The sequence below is a fragment of the Uranotaenia lowii genome, chromosome 3 (genome assembly GCF_029784155.1).
Source record: "Uranotaenia lowii strain MFRU-FL chromosome 3, ASM2978415v1, whole genome shotgun sequence".
NCBI lineage: Eukaryota > Metazoa > Arthropoda > Insecta > Diptera > Culicidae > Uranotaenia > Uranotaenia lowii.
Window position 1 is genome coordinate 58389176 of NC_073693.1, and position 20347 is coordinate 58409522.

At 36.7% G+C, this 20347-nt stretch overlaps 1 protein-coding gene across 2 annotated transcripts in view; it reads right to left on the reverse strand.

Annotated features, from left to right (window-relative positions):
- LOC129758542 (SEC14-like protein 2) overlaps positions 1-9592 on the reverse strand; it is a 74871-nt gene extending 65279 nt beyond the window's left edge. The window contains exons 1-2 of one of the 2 annotated variants that reach the window (XM_055756066.1): positions 9494-9592; positions 8420-8557 (exon numbers count right to left, since the gene is read on the reverse strand). In XM_055756066.1, coding sequence (XP_055612041.1) covers positions 8420-8473 — 54 coding nt within the window. In that variant the 5' untranslated portion in view covers positions 8474-8557; positions 9494-9592. Of the gene's footprint in view, positions 1-8419; positions 9402-9493 lie in introns of those variants that run through there. The other variant, XM_055756065.1, reaches the window with a different exon arrangement.
- Between the last annotated feature and the right edge of the window lie 10755 nt (positions 9593-20347).

Here is a 20347-nt window from a genome sequence, read left to right on the forward strand (position 1 = left end):
GCACTCATTTGGATGGTGCTTCGTTCGTTCAGTTATGACTGGACAAAAATGTATCCAAAACACAGTTCCGCGTTTGGTGACTAGGAGGTTTGTATGAACGGCTAAAAAAGATTAGTTAATATTTTTTTATAGCTTTACGCTTCGCGCCTTTTAAATCGTACACAGCAAAAAATAATGTAGCGATGGACGATGTAATTTCTGGGGATTACGTATTTCTGTTGCAATAATACATCTAAATGATGTACACAACGTGAATACGTCGTGGAGTGTAATATCAAAACCTTCTATGTGATATCGCATCAAGTAGTCAATGTTTTCCTTTGTTGACGTTGGAATTTGATTTCATTTCAAAAATAAAGAAACGGATTATGGACCTCATCTGTATTTGTTTGGCTTGTAAGTACTTCCAAAATTAATTTAAAATATAAGCAAACCCACTGCTTCAAAACAAATTTCATTATTTTTCCTTTTTTTAGGAAATTTGGCCCATATGGATCAGCGGTACGAAACAAATTATTTGTCTCCAAACAACCGGGTACATCAAGACAGTGTAAAATTAGGTACCATTTGCGACTCAAGTTATGTGCAGGTATTTGATGTAATATAGCAATACTTTTTTTGCTGTGTAGTCGATCCAAACTCCCGGTAGCTTTTGGTATTTTTTTTTTGTAAGTCTCGGGCACGCGTCTGAAGTTTTTAGGCGTATGACCTCTGAAAGCCCTCCTTGTATGATTAGTTTGTTTATATTCGATTGATTTTTAAAACTTGGTCGTAGGTGTTTTCAAATTGGAAAACAATTGAGCTAGAGGAAGAAGTAGATAACTTAAGATTGAATATAACAAATTTTTATCATCAGAATGTCGTTTTCTAAATGTTGAAATTTTATGTGAATGTAATTCGAAAAAGTTATTATTTTAGTCAACGTTATGTATTTGCTCTTTTGCCGAAAACTACTGATCGTGAACTTTATTCATAAAAGCCAAACTTTAATCGTCTCGTTTGCTGCAAAACAAAAGAGCCAATCAAAATACGGCGTGTGAAATGGGTCTTTCAGAAAGCCCACTGGACCATAGAAAACTGTTGGAAGCTATTTCAAGCTTAATATTCTTCTCAATGAATGATTTTGCTAAAAATAGCTCTTTTTCTTCCTTGTCTTTACCGGTTCTTTAAATGCATCTGCCAAAGTGTGCCTGACTTGTTGATTGTTTATTGTAGCTCCACGCTCCGGTGATTTGTCACACATAAATTAAAATCTGTTTAGTAGATGTATCTTGGATCGATCTATCTTAGTTTTTTTTTGTAAGCCGAGCATTAGAAATTGGTTTCAGCGATTCATTTTTTTTCATAATATTCAAATATTTTGGGTGTCAGTTTATGTTCAAGTGTTGTTTAAATAGTGTACTTACTTTATAGAATTTGATGAAAAAAAGGATATAACATTGAAATATTCTGATATTCAATCAAGAAATCAAATGAAGGTCAGTAATTTTCAACTTCCTTCATCCAAGTTCCAGGTGACTATCGTATAATTTGTAGTTTTTAACACCCTACTCTAGAAACATCCACTAGGACGTTGTAATATATGACTTCTGACTTGTAATCTCAGGGTTGATTACCTATCGACATCTCCATTGGAAAGTGATCTATTTTTTGTCTAATTCCTACATATCTCAGGCCAACTTAGTGTCTGGAATTAATTTGCATCCAAGAAGAACGTCAATCCGGTTCCACGAGAATTGTTAGTGTATCATTTTTTAGCACAAATAAGTACCAAGTAGCGACACAAAACACCGGGATTAAGTGTCTACTGACTACCTAGTAGGTACCGGCAGTTGAAGCTTATTTGTAGTTGCGTTTGATATTTTAGGTATTCACTCACGTTTTTTGTGACTCAGGCTTGTAGTTGATATTTGCATTAAAAGCTCAACTGTTACGGAAGTCGTTGAATAATTTCTTATCAAAATCAAAATCCGCTTTGAAATAAGTCAGGAAGTTTACCAATATCGATCAGAGAATACTTTTTTTCATGTGATTGCTGATTTACAACACTGATTGATGGATATGTTCATACTTTCGGATGCCCTAAAACTGTTCCGGTTCGGATGCAATCCGCATATTTCGTGTGCCGTTCTAGTTGGAAACGAGTACAAGAAATGTTAGTTAGAACTCTCAAAAGTGCAGACTTTCCTTCCGACTTTAACATCAAACTAGTAAGAAGGGGCCTAGGTTAAGTCAAGTGTGAAAAAATGTTGCACTGCAGCACTCGTGTTGTATGGGCTTGGCTTGGATTGGGTTTGAGGCGAGAAAAAAATCAACATTTGCCGGTTGCAAGTAATAAAGCTATCCGATATGAAGCTCCACAAACTTCCACAACACCTCAGCCAAGGTTAAACGTACATACATTTGGTAGATATGAGGGAGTGATGAAGCTAGCTTTTAACTGCATTTTTTTCTATTTCCAATCTGACGAAACACCAATATGTATTGCCATATTGTCTGCCATTTGTTTACACGTTGCCGTGGTAAAATAAATGGAAGCACCTAAATTTGAAACACGCAAGAGATCTCGAAACCAATTTTATGCATTTCATCAATAAAATCAAACTCAGAACAAATAGGAAAATTAATTCCTAACTATCTGTTTAAAAATATAAAATGAAATTTAATACCAAATGCTTCTCTACAAACTGTTATCGGATATAAAGCTTAGTTCTTTTAGAAATGGGACACTTTCATTTGCTAATAGCTCGTTAACTAGTTATTGGATATTAAAAATTTTGACAGCATTTTGTTGCCTGTAAAAAGTACTATTCGACCTATTTTTTTCAAAATTTAAAATTTACTCGTTTTTGAGATATGTACGATGCAAGAGAAAAAGAAAAAAATAATTTTGCACAGTTTCCTTTAAAATTCTTCATTATCAAATTGATAGCTGACAAAACCGTTGATTATTCAAAGAATTACCGAGTTTTTGTGGTGGATAAGTATGCAAACACTGTCAATAATGTCCACAAAGTTCAAATCAAGTATTGGAGTGAAGCACATGATCGGCAACAACGGTTAAGGGTCATCAAGGAAGTCAAGTCTCATACCAGCCTTTTTAATTTTCAATAAACGAAAAACTAAGGGTAGATCGCTGAAATGTCCAAAACAATTTTCTCCGATAAGCTGAAAGTGTTGCCTAGTGATGACTCATTGAAACCCAACCTCAAACAACCATTTTTTGATAGTTCCAAAGCTCTTAAGCTGTTAAACCGGTACAAAAAACAAAACGTTAAAAAATGTGATCAAAAATAATCAAATTTGTTCATTTCGAAACAACTGTATATTCACTGAAATGCTTCCAGTTTCTTTTAAAAGAGAAGTATTGGACCGAAAAGTATCAGAAATTGAAGAAGGAAGGTGAAGCCACCTAAAATATAGATTTTACGAAGTATAAGTTGAAGAAACTGATCAATACCATGACTGAGAAAAGTGTGCGCCGGCCAATGGGAGATACCAAAAATAAAGTAGAAATTTCCTTAACAAAAAACAGTAAATATTTTTTTTCAAATTTTTTCATGAAAGATCATAACATTACCTTCATTTTCTTCATAGAAACTATTTCGTTCAAACGAATAGTTTTTGAGATACAGGCATTCGTAACTGTCCCATTTCTAAAAGAACTAAGCTTTACTTGAACGTTGTGACACTAAAGCGGTCAAATTTTAGACCAGGTATCACTATATTCCTTGACCTATGGAACACAAACGAGCAAAGTTCAAACTTATCAGATTTCTGCACGTTAAACGCTCCGGCTAATTACATGTTGTCTTGTATGTGCCTAGATTTTTCTAACCTAACATTGGCTGGGCAAATTTCGCAAACCCATACGAAGATGCCCCCGTTTCTTCCGTTCTTCCGTGTTTCACGAAAGCCCGATCGCGCAACAGTTTTGGATCGCGTTGGGCGCATCGCCGCATCACCAGACGACCGAACGTTGCTTTGCGTTATCAAGTGATTAGCCATGCATCAAGCTTTCCGCAAGAAGGGTTGGGTTAGAAGTAGAAAAAAAACTAGTCATCTGATAACATACTACTATAACAGCATGGTGCGGTTTGAAACAGCAAAACTAGAGATAGTGGAACATTAAACCGATGAACGGATGTAAATAACACGAGCAATTCTTAAATAATTTGAATTAAAAGAACGTGGCTTATCGCTCCTTATCTGTTGTGATGTTTCAATCTGTTATGGACTCACACCTTCAACCATCATGTTAGGTTGATTCAACTAAGAAAGATTTCTTAGTTCTCTATTTCTAAAATAAACCGATATAAATTTGATTAAATTGATGTGGTTAAGCACGCCATTGAGGTTGATTTATAGTATTTTTGACAGAGTTGATTCATAAATTTGAAAAGAGGTCGCACTAATTGAGCCAACTTTTACAAGTTTTTATAGAATTTCACCCCACAAATTTGATTGTATTGTTGGATCATCACGTCAATATTTTTCACGGAAATTGGTACCAATTTGCATGGGCAATATGTAGCTTTTTAAGAAAGTTTAAGAAAAATGTGATGTGATGATAACATTTCCACCCATACCTATTAGAATAAGGAAGCTAACACGTTAATAAAATATGCTTATTGATTATAATAATTGCTAAAACTTGAACAAAAACTGTCGATTGTTGATTGCTGAAATAGATTACTTCAAGGTTGATTTGGAAGCTGAAACTATCTACGGCAACATAAATATGTAGCAGATTTCTAAAAATAAACATCTTGCACTCTTTTGTCTTTAGACTTTCATTTGATCTGGCTTTCAAAATTCGAGCTTTGTTAGATTTGAAGTTTTTCAATGAGCTGCATTTCTGTTAAGGAACTAGAATCATTCCCCTTCTTAAGTCCGTCCTATTCACCGGAACTGGAATCATTTTCAAACTAACGAAGCAGCAGCATTTCGAACATGGGCTTCTTCAGCCCGTCTTATTTACCGGAACTGGCATCAATTCAAAACCAACATAGCTGAAGCTTTTCTCATCTGAATTTCTTCAGCCGTTTCAAAACAAGCAAAGCAGCAGCCTTTCAAATCTGCGCTTCTTCAGCCTGTCTTATTTACCGGAACTGGCATCTATTCAAAACCCACAAAAAAACAGGCTCTCCCATCTGTGCTTCTTCAGTCCGTCTTGTTTACCAGAACTGGCATCATATCAAAACAAACAAAGCAGCAGCTTTTTCACATCTGCGCTTTTTCAAACCGTCTTATTTACCGGAACTGGCATCATTTCAAAACCAATAAAGTAACAGCCTTTCTCATCTGTGCTTCTTCAATCCGTCTTATTTATCGTAACTGGCATCGTTTCAAAACAAACAAAGTAGCAGTCTTTTCAATTTGCGCTTCTTCAGTCCGTCTTATTAATAGGAAATGGCAGCAATTCAAAACAAGCAAAACAGCAGGCTTTCTCATCTACTCTTTTTCAGTCATTTCAAAACAAGCCTTTCCCATCTGCGCATCTCCAGTCCGTCTTATTTACCGGAACTGGTATCATTTCAAAACCAACAAAAAAAACAGACTTTCCTATCTGTGCTTCTTCAGTCCGTCTTATTTACCGGAACTGGCATCATTTCAAAACAAATAAAGCAGCATCCTTCCTATTTATCGGAATTTATCGGAGTCCGTCTTATTTATCGGAATTGGCAGCAACTCAATACGCAAAGCAGCAGCCTTTTTCATCTGCGCTTCTTCAGTCATTTCAAAACTAGCAAAGCAGCAGCCTTTCAAATCTGCGCTTCTTCACTCCGTCTTGTTTACCGGAATTGACATCATTTATAAACAAACAATGCAGCAGCTTTTCAAATCCGCGCTTTTTCACTCCGTCTTATTCACCGGATCTGGCACCATTTCAAAACCAACAAAGTAACAGCCTTTCTTATCTGCGCTTCTTCAGTCCGTCTTATTTACCGGAACTGGTATCATTTCAAAACCAAAAAAGTAACAACCTTTCCCATCAGCGCTTCTTCAGTACGTCTCATTCACCGGAACTGGCATAATTTAAAAACCAACAAAGTAACAGCCTTTCCCATCTGTACTTCTTCAGTCCGTCTTATTTGCCGGAACTGGCATCATTTCAAAACAAACAAAGTAGCAGTCTTTTCAATTTGCGCTTCTTCAGTTCGCCTTATTTACCGGAACTGGCATCATTTAGAAACAAACAAAACAACAGCCTTTTAAAGTGCGCTTTTTTAGTCCATTTTATTTACCGGAATTGGCAGCTATTCAAAACAAGCAAAACAGCAGCTTTTTTCATCTGCGCTTCTTCAGTCATTTCAAAACAAACAAAGCAGCAGCCTTTTCAATCTGCGCATCTTTAGCCCGTCTTATTCACCGGATTTGGCTTCATTTCAAAACCAAAAAAGGAAAAGCCTTTCCCTTCTGCGCTTCTTGAGTCTGTCTTATTTACTGGAACTGGCATCATTTCAAAACCGACAAAGTAACAGCCTTTCCCTTCTGCGCTACTTTAGTCCGTCTTATTTACCGGAACTGGCATCATTTTAAAACAAACAAAGTAGCAGCCTTTCCCAACTGCGCTTCTTTAGTCCGTCTTATTTACCTGGACTGGCATCAGTTCAAAACGATCAAAGCAGCAACCTTTTAAACCTGCGCTTCTTCAGTCCGTCTTATTTACCGGAACTAGCATAATTTCAAAACAATCAATCAAATCAAACAATTCAAATCTACGCTCATCGTTTCAACTAGAAATTTTTATTATTACTTTGTAATCGCAAACTAAACAATCGGAACTAGACAATTCGATCGCTTTTCCTGACTTGTCTACACCAACAGAAGGTATAAAAATTTATATTTAGTTTGGCCTTAACATTTTTTAACTCAACACCTCAAACAAATAACTTGGGATTTTTTTTAAAGAAATCTTTAAAATTCATCTTTTTACTCCAGTGTGGAAACAAGCCCAAAAAAATTCGAAATTCGATTTAAAATTAATCTGATATTTTTCTAATATCAAACTGAGGTATAGTCTAGGTCAAGCTAGTCTGATAATAAGCTTATTAATAAAAGTAGTTCAGATCGATGGACAACAGTTCACTTAACGCGAAGGATCGAATATGCTACAACTTGACACCATGTTCTGGGAATTTTAAGGGGGGGGTAGGGTCTAACACTTTCAAAAAATCGATTTTTTTATTTTTTTATTTTCTTATAGTAAAACATTTCAAGAATGTTGTGTCAAATTTTCAAGTCAATTGAAGCAAAACTGTAGAAGTTATAGGCCTTTATCTCCTCCTATCTAATACTGCAAGAAAGCAAGAGCAAAAACTTCAAACGCGTTTTTCTCGAAAGCACATTTTTAAAGTCCGTGGACATCGTCATTTGAAAACTACTTATCCGATTCTTTTCAAATTTGGAACATATTTTCTACATATAAAATACCAGACCCCAACGTTTTTCTTTTTTGATTTTTTTTACTTTGGGGAGATTTTAGAGGTGAAAAATGGCGGATTTTGAAGTGAAAAATCGTAGTTTTTACTTCAAACAGCCACAAAAATTTCTTAAAAGTATTTTTAAGTTAAATAAAAACGTTGGGGTCCAGAAAAACATCTATTAAAAATATTTTGCTCTGATTTTTTGATTTCAGATGATTCTGTGCTGAGATATAGTGTCCACCGCAAATCCTGTTTTCTAAAAGGCATCCTCGAAAATGCTCCGTCACCGGCTCATTTTTCAATATTTTTCTACGAAAAAATTACTAAATGTTCTTTTAACAATGCTTTGTATAATGCAAAAAATTTGAATACATTTGTTTGAACGATAGCTCTAGAAAAAAAATCGTGAAAATGGTGTTTTTTTTATACCCGTTAGACCCTACCCCCCCCTTAATAAGAGTTATCTGAATCATTATTTTAGTTTATCTGTGTTTCGTTTAATAGAATGATAACAAAGAACTTAGCATGAAGCAATATTTATGAGATTTTCACAAAAGTTCACAATTGTTCAATATGAAAAGATTGAAAGGATAAATATTTCGACCTGAGGAGGAGTACAAATTACAAAGTGCGCATAAAAAGTCTGTATAGACATTCGATTTAAAAGCTCTCAAAAGGTTGCAGATATTCGTTCATTGAAATTCTAATATGTAATACATAATATATTTTTAATCTGACAGAATTACGAATACAGATAGGAGTTGATATGATCTGAACTGAAAACTTTTGACTATGTTGTTTTAAACATTTTTTTTCATTTGCTAAGTTTTTTTTTAATTGTAAAAGTCTGTAAACATAAAAATTCAAAATCAATAATCTAAGAAAAAGGAAACTTTTTGCTTCTCCTTATCTGTATCGGAGTACAAAAACGTATATAAAAGGTTAAATTCAGAACAAAAAAAAGCATCCTTCAAATTTTTACAACTCACCTTCATCAATGCAAATCGTTCGTCATCTTGCAGCTCGGGAACGTTCGATGCCATCGTTGAGTCGAAGAACCTTAGAACGGGGCTGGTGGACAGGAGCTCTGGTACAATTTCAGTTCAGCAAAAATCAACTTCGACGACAACTATAGGTATTGAATAATTGAAAATGAAAATCTGGAAGCAGTCACTTTTTTTAGAACAGAAACACACAAAGGGCACTGACTTAACAAGTTTGAAATAAAAGAATCACTTAATCTTCGAAATTTTTGAATCAAAAAATTCAATCAATCATGCACTTATACCGAACGAGACCCAACGATAGGTTATCTGGTTATCAGGTCAACAACACGAAATAAAACGGATTTGAATCGCTTTTGATAAACGCCCTATCGGCGACGAAGGCACTCGATTTGGATTTCGATTTCGGGATTGGTTGTCGGTGGAGTGTGGTCTTATCGAAATTTTATTCGACCACTTGAGCTGTTGCACCGAAAGGTTTAAAGGTTCGAGAATAGAGAAAAAAAATGTTTCGAAACCAAATCGGATCTTTTGACGCAATTCGATCGAGCGATCGGATATTAAATGTAATAATCTTCGACTTCTGGTTCGGGGGTTGCAAATTTGAATCCGAAACCAGTTTTAGCAATTATATGCGTGAAGCGCCTGAAGCTAAACAGTAAGGTTTCGATGTGAAATAGAGCATATTAAAAAAACCTAAGAATTAGTGGAGACAAAGCCACTGACTGAATCGTAACTTTGAATCCAAAAATGAAAACGAAAGCAATGTAAATAACAAGGCAAAGCCCCCAAGAGAAATTTCATGCGCGATTCGTTATTAAAATCGTTCAGCACAGTTCGGTTCGACACTTTTCACTTGTTTGTTGTATGTTTCCGCAAAACTGGATCCGACCGAGGAAAACCGAAAACAAACTAAACACTTTCTTAGCTTGACAAAACTTGTAACAAGACATTAAAAAAAAATCTACAAACTAATTATCCAATATGAACAAAGAACGACAATGCAAAACTTCATGTAAACCAAAAGAAATGAAAAGCAAGCAAGACTGCTAAAAACTTAACTTTCAGATGTTCCGCTATTGCTCGCAAATCGACCAAGACTGGCTGGGGCTTGGCGTAAACTGCAAAATAATGCTACGATGGGGAGCACACCTGTAGAGTATCTGTCTGACCGACCGAAGAATATGATTTGGATCGGAAATCAGCAGGTGAGCTGAGCAGCAGTAAGCGAAAGAGAGAACGCAGAGAGCCCGCAGCGAGCGCATTGATAAATCGTGATCATGAAACACCTGAGTTGTTGTTGATGATGATCTGCAATATTTCCTCTATGCTTTCTTGCCGCCGCTAAGAATGTGGGTAGTTAGGAAGGTAGTTACTTGTTACTTACTTTTCGCTCCATGCGTTAGCAACTTTACGCTACTTTTGTGGGAGAGTTAAATATGCTACTGGCAAATTGTTCTCTTGGCTCTCTCAGATGCTCCCCATAACGCGGAATGCTGTACCCACCTGTAATTATTGTAAAATAAGGCAAGTAGCGTTCTAAAACCAATAAATTTTATTGATTAACTTTCACCACTGGAAAAAGGGTAGCGGCACATTTTTGGGCGCACTTTGATTTGTGACATGTAGTACTTATCATATTCGCATTTAGTACAAATAGGAACCTAAAAATAGTTTCTAAATTAAACCGATGAAGGCTATTGATAACGAATGCATTTATCGGATATATCATAGAAACTTGCAACATGTACCTATAACTTCAATTACAGCAATCATATCGATAGTTAATGAAACTTTATGTTGTTCTACTGTTGCTATAAACTAATAACGGCAACAGGTCTCAAGTCTCATGTCTCTTGACTCAGTTGTCAGGTCTCATGTCTTAGGTTTCATGTCTCATGTCTCTTATCTTATGTCTCATATCTCATGCCTCAAGTCTCAAGTCGCGGGCCTCAGGTCTCAGGTCTCAAGTCTCAGATCTAAAGTCTCATGTCTCATATCTCAAGTCTCATGTCTCCAGTCTCAGGTCTCAAGTCTCATGTCTCAGGTCTCAGGTCTCAGGTTATTTGTCTCAGGTCTCAGGTCTCAGGTCTCAAAAAGATTCTAAGTGATTTCCTTTGAAAATGTTTTTGTTATTTATCACTTATTTTACTTTGAAAAGTACTATTTTCTCTCAAATATCGCGCAAATTCCGAAAACCACGTAAAAACCCCGCGTTAATCTCCGAAAATCTCGTAAGAAACCGTGTAAAAAAAACCGCACAAGAAAAAACCGCGTAAAAAACCTTAATGTATTTTGATTTTAATAGAGCTAGAACGTAGAATAAAGCTATTGTTCAAATACCTTTACAACTAGAATTCAAGAACGATTCTTGTTTGTTTACAATTTTGTATCTGCTTTGCTACTAGCTGTACCGCTTGATTTGCAGGTTTTTTTCTCACTATTTCATCGACCCAATTTGAGAACTGTCATCTATGAGTGGGTTCAATGCTGTTGGCACGTTAGGTCCGTTCCGTGAAACTAGCCCCTCCCCCACAGTTTGCTGACTCCTTTTCTGAGTCTGCAAACTCTTCCTTAGCTCGCATGTCTAGCACTGTAACCTTAACAGCTGGTCTACCGTACACGCCTTTCGCCGTCTTAAGCCGGGACGGCTTCGTCCTTGATCGGTGCGGTGCATTGAAGATGCCTCCGACCCCGATCGAGGCACTCCCAATTTTCTTCTCCTTCGGGCGATATGGTGACTGTAACTCCGCTAAGGTACGCTTGACGGACTGCACAAATTGCTCCCAGCCCCCCCCCCCCACCCTCTTTCCCCCCTCATATTGGGAGCTGCCGGTAGATTGAAACGCCAGGTGGTGGACCCCAAACCTAACTCCCGGACCATCTTGTGCTGGTATACACACTACCAAAAAAATCTGTAAAATTACATCACATATGATGTAAATAAAGAGAGGCATCATATATGACGGAATATTCAGTGCAAGTTGGAAATTACACGCCAGTAAAATTTTGCAACGTGTAAAATAAAAAATGATATAAAATTTAGCGACGTGTAAAATAAAAATGATGTAAATTATAAAATCACTGAATGTTGGAAGAAAAACTTTCCAATTGGAATTTGTTTTGTTTTATTTATTGTTAATATGATTCAATACTGGAATTTTCACGTCTCTTAATAAAAATAAAACTCATCTATAATTAATATGATTCATTTTATTAAGCGGCAAAAATTTTTTTACACACATTATATTTTATTTCTTTTATTTTTTCCGCAAAGTCCCGGATCCAATGTTGAACACCGTGGATCCGCTTCCAGAACCGCATCCCTGTTTTTCGGATATCTCCGGGAACCATCAACACCGATTAACTTACTCGCGCGCGGGGAAAATATTTTGGCGCACGACTTGACTTAACAGTTTTTGTCACATTTGTCTGGTCTTGTTCTTCACAGTTTATAATTTTACATTACACAGATAAAAAAATGTAATCCTACATTACAAGTGATTTTACATTTGTGCATCATCGCGCTGAAAAATTTGAAAAAGAGTATAGCATCTTCGCATAGAACGAAAAATTACATGAAAGTGCATGCTGAAACGCAGTGTTGGCATGCGAAGTCTGTTTTTATTTTACATGGTCGTTTTTCTGCTGCTGTTCAGCTTCGTTTTGAATTTAATTGCTGCGCTCAGAAGTCTACATTAAGGTAAGTTAAAATTTAAGTGTTCAACTACTCTGGAGTTAACCAATAGTTTTGAATAACAGTGGTGATGATTGATTGAATGATTTGTTCATTTCTATTTTACAGGAATTCAACAGCTGTGATTGGGTGTCATCCTGCAGCATCCTGGGACAAATCAAATTCACTTCAAATTGGAAGCTGAAAATTTATACTCACAAGCGACGAATAGTGTTACTTCAATTGTGCGGCGGCAAATTCTCAGCTGGCAACAGACGATTCTACAGTCGGGAAAGGTGATTGTGATTGTGCGAATAACGTGTGTGAAATTATGTGTTAGTTATCCCATATTATTAAACAGGTCCTCAGATGAAGTGTAGTTAGATAATTGAATTCAATAAAAGATCTTTGTCTAATTATATTTTTGTTTTTATATTGATTTTTGAACATTTCTTGCATGAATGTATTATGAAACGAGGCTGAAAATGTAAATCTACAGTAAACAATCAACAAGAATGGGGCCGGATATTTACATGCCAAGACCAGTATTCATACATGTAAATACCCGATTCCCTTCTACCCATGCTCTTGCATGTAAAATTCCATTGATATTTTTAAGTGTGTACATTATCACGTTCAGTGTATTGTAATATTTCATGTCGTGTAATTTTGAGAAATTTCCAATTCAGTGTTGTTGAGAATTTCGTGTGACCAAAAAAAAATTGTAAAATAACATCACATATGATGTAACGAAAAAGAAGCATCACATATGATGGAATTTTCAGTGCGAGTTGAATATTACACGTCTGCAATCTTCAACAGACGTGTAAAATTTGAAAGACATGTAAAATATTAAGACGTGTAATATTTAATTTGCACTGAAAATTCCGTCGTATGTGATGCTTCTTTTTATTTACATCATATGTGATGTAAATTTACATCAAATAATCGCGTTCCGTGTCAAGTAATATTTGTGTCATTAGAATTCAGTGCTGTTAAGGATTCAACAGTTTTTATTTTGTAAATTAACATCAATAAATCGCGTTCCATGTCATGTAATAATAAAGGTTTTCAATTTCAGTGTCGTTAAGGATTCAGATTTTTTTTTCTGTGTACAGCCTGCAACGCCTGCTTCAACGCTCCATGGATGACGAAATTGGTTCCCCATTTGCTGTCGCTGCACAAGTTTGAGTTAAAGAGCTAGCTAATAATAAGTACATCCTAAGGATAGAAAGACAAAACAGATATCTTTTCTCAACTCTACGCTCTATAGCCACTTCCATTTCTTCCAAAAGGTCGATACTGACGTGTGCGAACGGTCGAGTCGATGGTGTGACTGATGGATCCACAGGTACACAGAAAAAAAATTTGAATCCTTAACAACACTGAAATTGAAAAACCTTTAATATTACATGACGTTGAACGCAATTTATTGATGTAAATTTATAGATTGAAAAAAGTTGAAACCATAATAGCACTGAATTCGAATGACATGAATTTTACTTGACACGGAACGCGATTATTTGATGTAAATTTACATCACATATGATGTAAATAAAAAGAAGCATCACATATGACGGAATTTTCAGTGCGAATTAAATATTACACGTCTTAAATATTTACATGTCTTTCAAATTTTACACGTCTTTTGAAATTCATAGTCGTGTGATATTCAACTCGCTCTGAAAATTCCATAATATGTGTTACTTCTTTTTCGTTACATCATATGTGATGTAATTTTACAAATGTTTTTGGTCGCACACAATTCTTAACAACACTGAATAAGAAGTTTATTAAAATTACACGTCATGGAATGTGATAACGACATTGAATTTGTGTTTAATCAATATTACATATCCATGTCATGTAAAATTATAAACTGTCATGAACAGGACTATAGACAAAAGTAAACAAAGTGTCAAGTCAAGTTGTGCACCAAAGTATTTGTTTTAAGCAGTTTTCCCGCGAGTGAGGTTCCCGGAGATCTTCGTGAAGCAGGGATGCGGTTCCGTAAGCGGCTCCACGTTATTGAACTTAAGATCCGGGGAAGAAAATGAAAGGGTGAAGTGAATCCTAATAAAAAAAAATTGCGTGCTAATGCTTAACAAATTTTTGTCGCTAAATAAAATAAATTAAATAAGTTATAAAAAGGTTTAATTTTTATGAAGAGATGAGAAAATTTTATTATTGAATCATATAAACAAAAATAAAACAAAACAAATTCCAATTGGAAAGTTTCTCTTCCAATATTCAGTGAGATTATAATTTACATCATTTTTATTTTACACGTTGCAAAATTTTACATCTTTTCTATTTTACACCTTGCAAAATTTCACTGGCGTGTAATTTCCAACTAGCACTGAAAATTCCGTCATATATGATGCTTCTTTTTATTTACATCACATGTGATGTGATTTTACAGATTTTTTTCGTTGTGTGTATATTAATTATAGAAAGATTTTATTTTTAATTAGGAAATGAGAAAATTCCATTATTAAATCATATTACCGATAAATTAAATAAAACAAATTCCAATTGGAAAGTTTTTATTCCAGTATTCAGTGATTTTATAATTTACATCATTTTGATTTTACACGTTGCAAAATTTTACATCACTTTTATTTTACACGTTGCAAAATTTTACTGGCGTGTAATTTCCAACTAGCACTGAAAATTCCGTCATATATGATGCTTCTTTTTATTTACATCACATGTGATGTGATTTTACAGATTTTTTTCGTAGTGTGTAGGCTATCAACCGCAGGAAAACGCGTACAGGCGGTTGCCTTCGATTCGCCATTCGGGTATTGCACGGCGCGTTCAAGCTCCTCTTCGGCGTTCAATTTTGTCTTGTGGTCGCAAGAGGTAATGTGACACGTGTAGTGTACATTGCTAAGCGCTTCTCATGTCCACGCCCCACTGTAGATTGCCCATCCTGAATCTGACCAGGCTTGCCTTCTCGACTTTCCCTGACAATAGATGTGGTCTATTATCATTGACGTCGCTGAGTCAAAGGAGAATTTATCTACAACGAATGTTCGTCTATGATATTATTACGAATGCTACCGATTGTCCGCAACTGCTTTGCTCTTTGAACCTACACGCTCCAGCTCGACAACTTCGTTACCAGACTCTTTTCTGGCTACCAAGAAGCAGAACAGTGTTCGGCCAAAACCATCCACTACAACGATGCTGCCAAGTGTTTAATGATGTTTCTTATTTGTTTGACTTCACTGTATCCAAAGAAAAATTTAAATGTTTGATTCGTGATGTAACCTAATTTTAAGTCAACTTTATAACCTAACTAGCTGATCCCATACGAACTCCGTTTCGCTTTAAAATTGGAATATGTCATGCACAGTTTGTATGAAAGTCAATTGCCAAGCATTTTCCAGATGCACTTCCGAATTCATTGTTAAGTAATAATTGCAAAAATATTTGACGATCACTGTTTCTGTCGTCTGCTACTAAATTTGAAATCCGGAATCAATTGACCGTGTCAAAAATACTCCGTGTATAAATTTCGACTCGATCGTTGCATAACAACGCAATTACAATCTTTGATACCTAAAATTGATTGCCCTTCCTTCAAAACTCCCGTGTGAAAATCTATTGCATAATAACGTCAATATTGCAAACAATGAAAAATAATTAATATGGGCGACCCCTTTCGTCGACCCCTGCCTAAACATTTGACATCTGAAATCGATTGTTCGTTCCCGAAAACTACCGTGTGCAAATTCTCATCCCAATCCGATGTCTAATAACGACGATATTGCAAAACTATTGAAACGTTAATATGGACGACCCTCTTTGTCGGCCTCTTACACTGAATTTAATACCTGAAATCCATTGCTCGTCCCTTAAAACTCTCGTGTACCAATTTTCATCTGAATCTGATGTATAATAACGACAATATCGCATTAACAGTGAGTAGTTAATATGGAAGACCCCTTTGGGCGACCCCTGTTTGTAATTTAGATGAGTGAAATAATAGTTTGTCCCTAATCACTCCTATGTGCAAATTTTCATCTCAATCCGATGTATAAAAACGTCAATATCACTAAGATATTGAAATGTTGATATGGACGACCCCTTTTGCCGGCCCCTTACACTAAATTTGATACCTCAAATCGATTTCACGTCACTCAAAACTATCGTGTACCAATTTTCATCTGAATCCGATGTATAATAACGTCAATATCGCAAAAACAGCGAAGAGTTAATATGGACGACCCCTTTGGTCGACCCCTTACACAAAATTTGACACCTGAAATCGATTGCCCGGCCCGAAAAACTTTCGTGTATCAATTTTCTTATGAATCCAATGTACAATAACGTCAATATTGCAAAAACAGTGAAAAGTTCATATGGACGACCCCTTTTGCCGACCCCTGACCCAACATGTAATACCTGAAATCAATTGCTCATCTCTTAAAACCCTCACGTGCAAATTTTCATCACAATCCGACAAAAAATAACGTCAATATCGCAAAAACAATATTTGTCTTCTATGGACGACCCCCTTCAGAAGGGGTCATCCGAAAATCTGAAAACATTTTTCATCATTCCTGGTCCTAATGAACATCCATGCCCAATTTCAGCTCTCTAGCTCTTAAGACGGCTGAGTCTATAGAGGACAAACAAACAAACAAACAAACAAACAAACAAACAAACAAACAAACAAACAAACAAACAAACAAACAAACAAACAAACAAACAAACAAACAAACAAACAAACAAACAAACATACAGAAATTGCTTTTTATATATATAGATTTAAGATCACGTTAATACTTATGGTCTGTATGACAACCCAGTCAAAGACATCAATAATAATAAATAAATAAATAAATAAATTGTCATGTTTGCATGCTGCAAACCGTTAAGTAGACGAGGTTGGATACTATGATATGACTCCAGATAGGAGTTTTCTGCCTGAAGTTGTTTCTTGTCGAGTTGTTGAGACGGTAGTCGCAGTCCGCTCACTGTTCGTAGATCTCTTAAGGGGGGGGTAGGGTCTAACATTTTCAAAAAATCGATTTTTTTATTTTTTTATTTTCTTATTGTAAAACATTTCAAGAATGTTGTGTCAAATTTTCAAGTCAATTGAAGCAAAACTGTAGAAGTTATAGGCCTTTATCTCCTCCTATCTAATACTGCAAGAAAGCAAAAGCAGAAACTTCAAACGCGTTTTTCTCCAAAGCACATTTTTAAAGTCCGTGGACATCGTCATTTGAAAACTACTTATCCGATTCTTTTCAAATTTGGAACATATTTTCTATATATAAAATACCAGCCCCCAACGTTTTTCTTTTTTGATTTTTTTATTTTGGGGAGATTTTACAGGTGAAAAATGGCGGATTTTTTCGTGAAAAATCGTAGTTTTTACTTCAAACAGCCACAAAAATTTCATAAAAATATTTTTAAGTTAAATAAAAACGTTGGGGTCCAGAAAAACATCTATTAAAAATATTTTGCTCTGATTTTTTGACTTAAGATGATTCTGTGCTGAGATACAGTGTCCACCGCAAATCCTGTTTTCTAAAAGGCATCCTCGAAAATGCTCCGCCACCGGCTCATTTTTCAATTTTTTCTTACGAAAAAATTACTAAATGTTCTTTTAACAATGTTTTGTATAATGCAAAAAATTTAAATACCTACATTTGTTTGAATGATAGCTCCAGAAAAAAATCGTGAAAATAGTACTTTTTTTATACCCGTTAGACCCTACCCCCCCCTTAAGTGAAAGCGCACTCTCGTTAAGCCAGATGCTTTAAAGCTTACACTCTGGCTGTTATCTTCGGTACGGTGTGTGTCTCCAGTCCACTTAAGACTCAAAGGACGAAGTTCTACAATCAGGTTAAGTTCATCCGCAAGATCTTAGCTCATAAGCGGAACCGAGGACCCGTCATCCAAGAATCTCAATTCCGTTCCCATGCATTACGACTGGAACATAGCGAAACAGAACAGCGCTGGACCCCGACACTTTTTCTCCAGTCTGGATGGGCGCGGACTCTGAGTTTAGCTGCATGTGCAGCAATGAGTGATGTTTGCATGCGCATCCACTCCTCTGAGGCGCTTCTGGCATTTCCGGTACTTATTGGCTTCGCAAGTGATCGCCCACCGTCGGTTGTATGACAGCTCTCAAAATCCTTGGCAGTTCGGGAGGAATGTACAAGATCTCCTGCAGATAATACAGGCAGTGGGGTAGGCTCCTCTTTCACAGACTGGTGATGTGCTACCACCTGGCAAATGAGCGCGTTTCTCCTCCTGGGTCAACGTGAGCATTCACGTATGCGTTGGTCTTCCTGCGTGGCTCCTGGTTATGTGACGGTACTTTGGTATGACGCGACTTCGAAAAAGGGTCAGGCGTCTTCGCTTATCTCATAGTTCCACTTGCCGAAAGTCTATAGTTTGAGCTTCCGAACGCTTCTCCAATGTTTTACCCACTGTAATTGCATTGGTCCCGATAGTTTAGGTTTTGAACGTCCAGCGCAAAATCGACCATCGCATTCATGGACTCAGAGTCAACCGGTGGAATGGCAAGAACCCTGTTCTACAGGGATTCGATGCTAAACTTCAGCTGACCAAACTTCAACTTCAGCGCATCCATTGCTCTGTTCACGGTCCTCGGATGTAGAAGAAAACTTCGAACGGCAGCAAACGCACCTTCTTACAGGCAATTCCTCAGTCGTATCAGGTTTTCGTCGTCTGTGTAGCCGCCCATCCGGGTGGTGCTTTCGAAAGTCTTCGATGTCTTCTTCTTCTTCATAGTTCTCGGAACATTCTTCTTCTTCACTTGTAGAATTTTGTTCCTTTTCTTGGCACTTACCACCAGCGATGCCCAAGCAGTTCTGCACCTTGGTATCACCGTCTGTTTTTCTTCGTCTTCGAGATCGACCAGCTTCTCAAGAATGCTGAAGAGCTTCTCTATTAACTTCTTCTTTTCCTCCAGCAGTGTCTGCTCCGATTCTAAGTAGTTGCAACTCTAGATGCTCTTTGGCTAATCACTTTGATTCCGCCGACGTCACTGTTGTGGTTTTAGATAGTTCCGTGGTTCCCACGGGTTTCCTCGATCGAGAATTCTCCATCTTCTTCATTGAAGGTAAAATCTTGGTCTTATTCTCTGTTGCTTTCCTCCGGCTGCGACTTTTCAACCTACCTTGCTGTAGCAGTGTTCCGGGTAACCTTTTCAACACATGCTTTCTTCTTTTTCGCTTTACCGGTCAAGATACCTGTGTTAGTACTTAACTCTCGTTTACTTAAGTTCAACATGTTTTTGGAGAGCCGTGCGCTTGGTTCAATGAATCTTTTTCTCTGAGTTGCTCCCTCCGCTGTTTTATAGTTGGAAACAATGGTGGTTCTTTCCCAGGTTTTGAGATCCATATGCAAGGCACTTCTCGATACTCCGCAGAAATGTTCAGGTCCAATCAACAGTCCCTGAGATTTTTCCCTTGCTAGCTGGTCTGCGTCTTCGTTCCTTAGGATACCGCAGTGGCTTGGGACCCAGTATAAAATACTCTGTCCTTATGGTCAGGATTTTTAATGCAACAATACACTCCCATACTAGCTTCGAGTAACATGTGAATCTACTGAGTGCTCGAAGAGCGGTCTGACTGTCAGAGAACATGTAGATTAGACTGGCCCAAATTTGTATGGGATGATTTTTACAACATTTTTTTCAACGCGGCACCCCCTAGATTGGTGCGGTTAGGTGAAAAAATGACTTTCTGAAAGTTTCAAGTCATTTGGAAGGAGCACGAGCTGGCGCAAAGGACTTGAAATTTGTATGGAGATTTTCGGCAAAATGTATGAAAAATCGACATACTTTCACTCTTTGTGTTGTTAAATATGTTTCCAGTATGCTAGAAAGCTCAGAATTTCAGGAATTGTAGTTCAAACAATGACAAACAAGTTGGTAGAAGATTGTGACGCGATACGAGTTGACTGTGATGAGTTATCCGCAATTGAATGTGTTTTTTTCGCATCTCATTGATATATCGTGAACGGTGTATGGGCTAATAATCGCACTAACTTGATCGCGTCGTCGCACAATGCAGCAGTTTATAGTTTTTCAAACCTTTCTTTCAATATCTGCAAATATATTTGTTATAAAATGAGCTACAACTTTGCCGCAGACACAAACTCTCTATCTGTAATTCTCATTGTGTGACAATGCGATCAATTTAGTGCTAATAATCCACCTTTCTCGATATATCGATGAAATGCGAAAA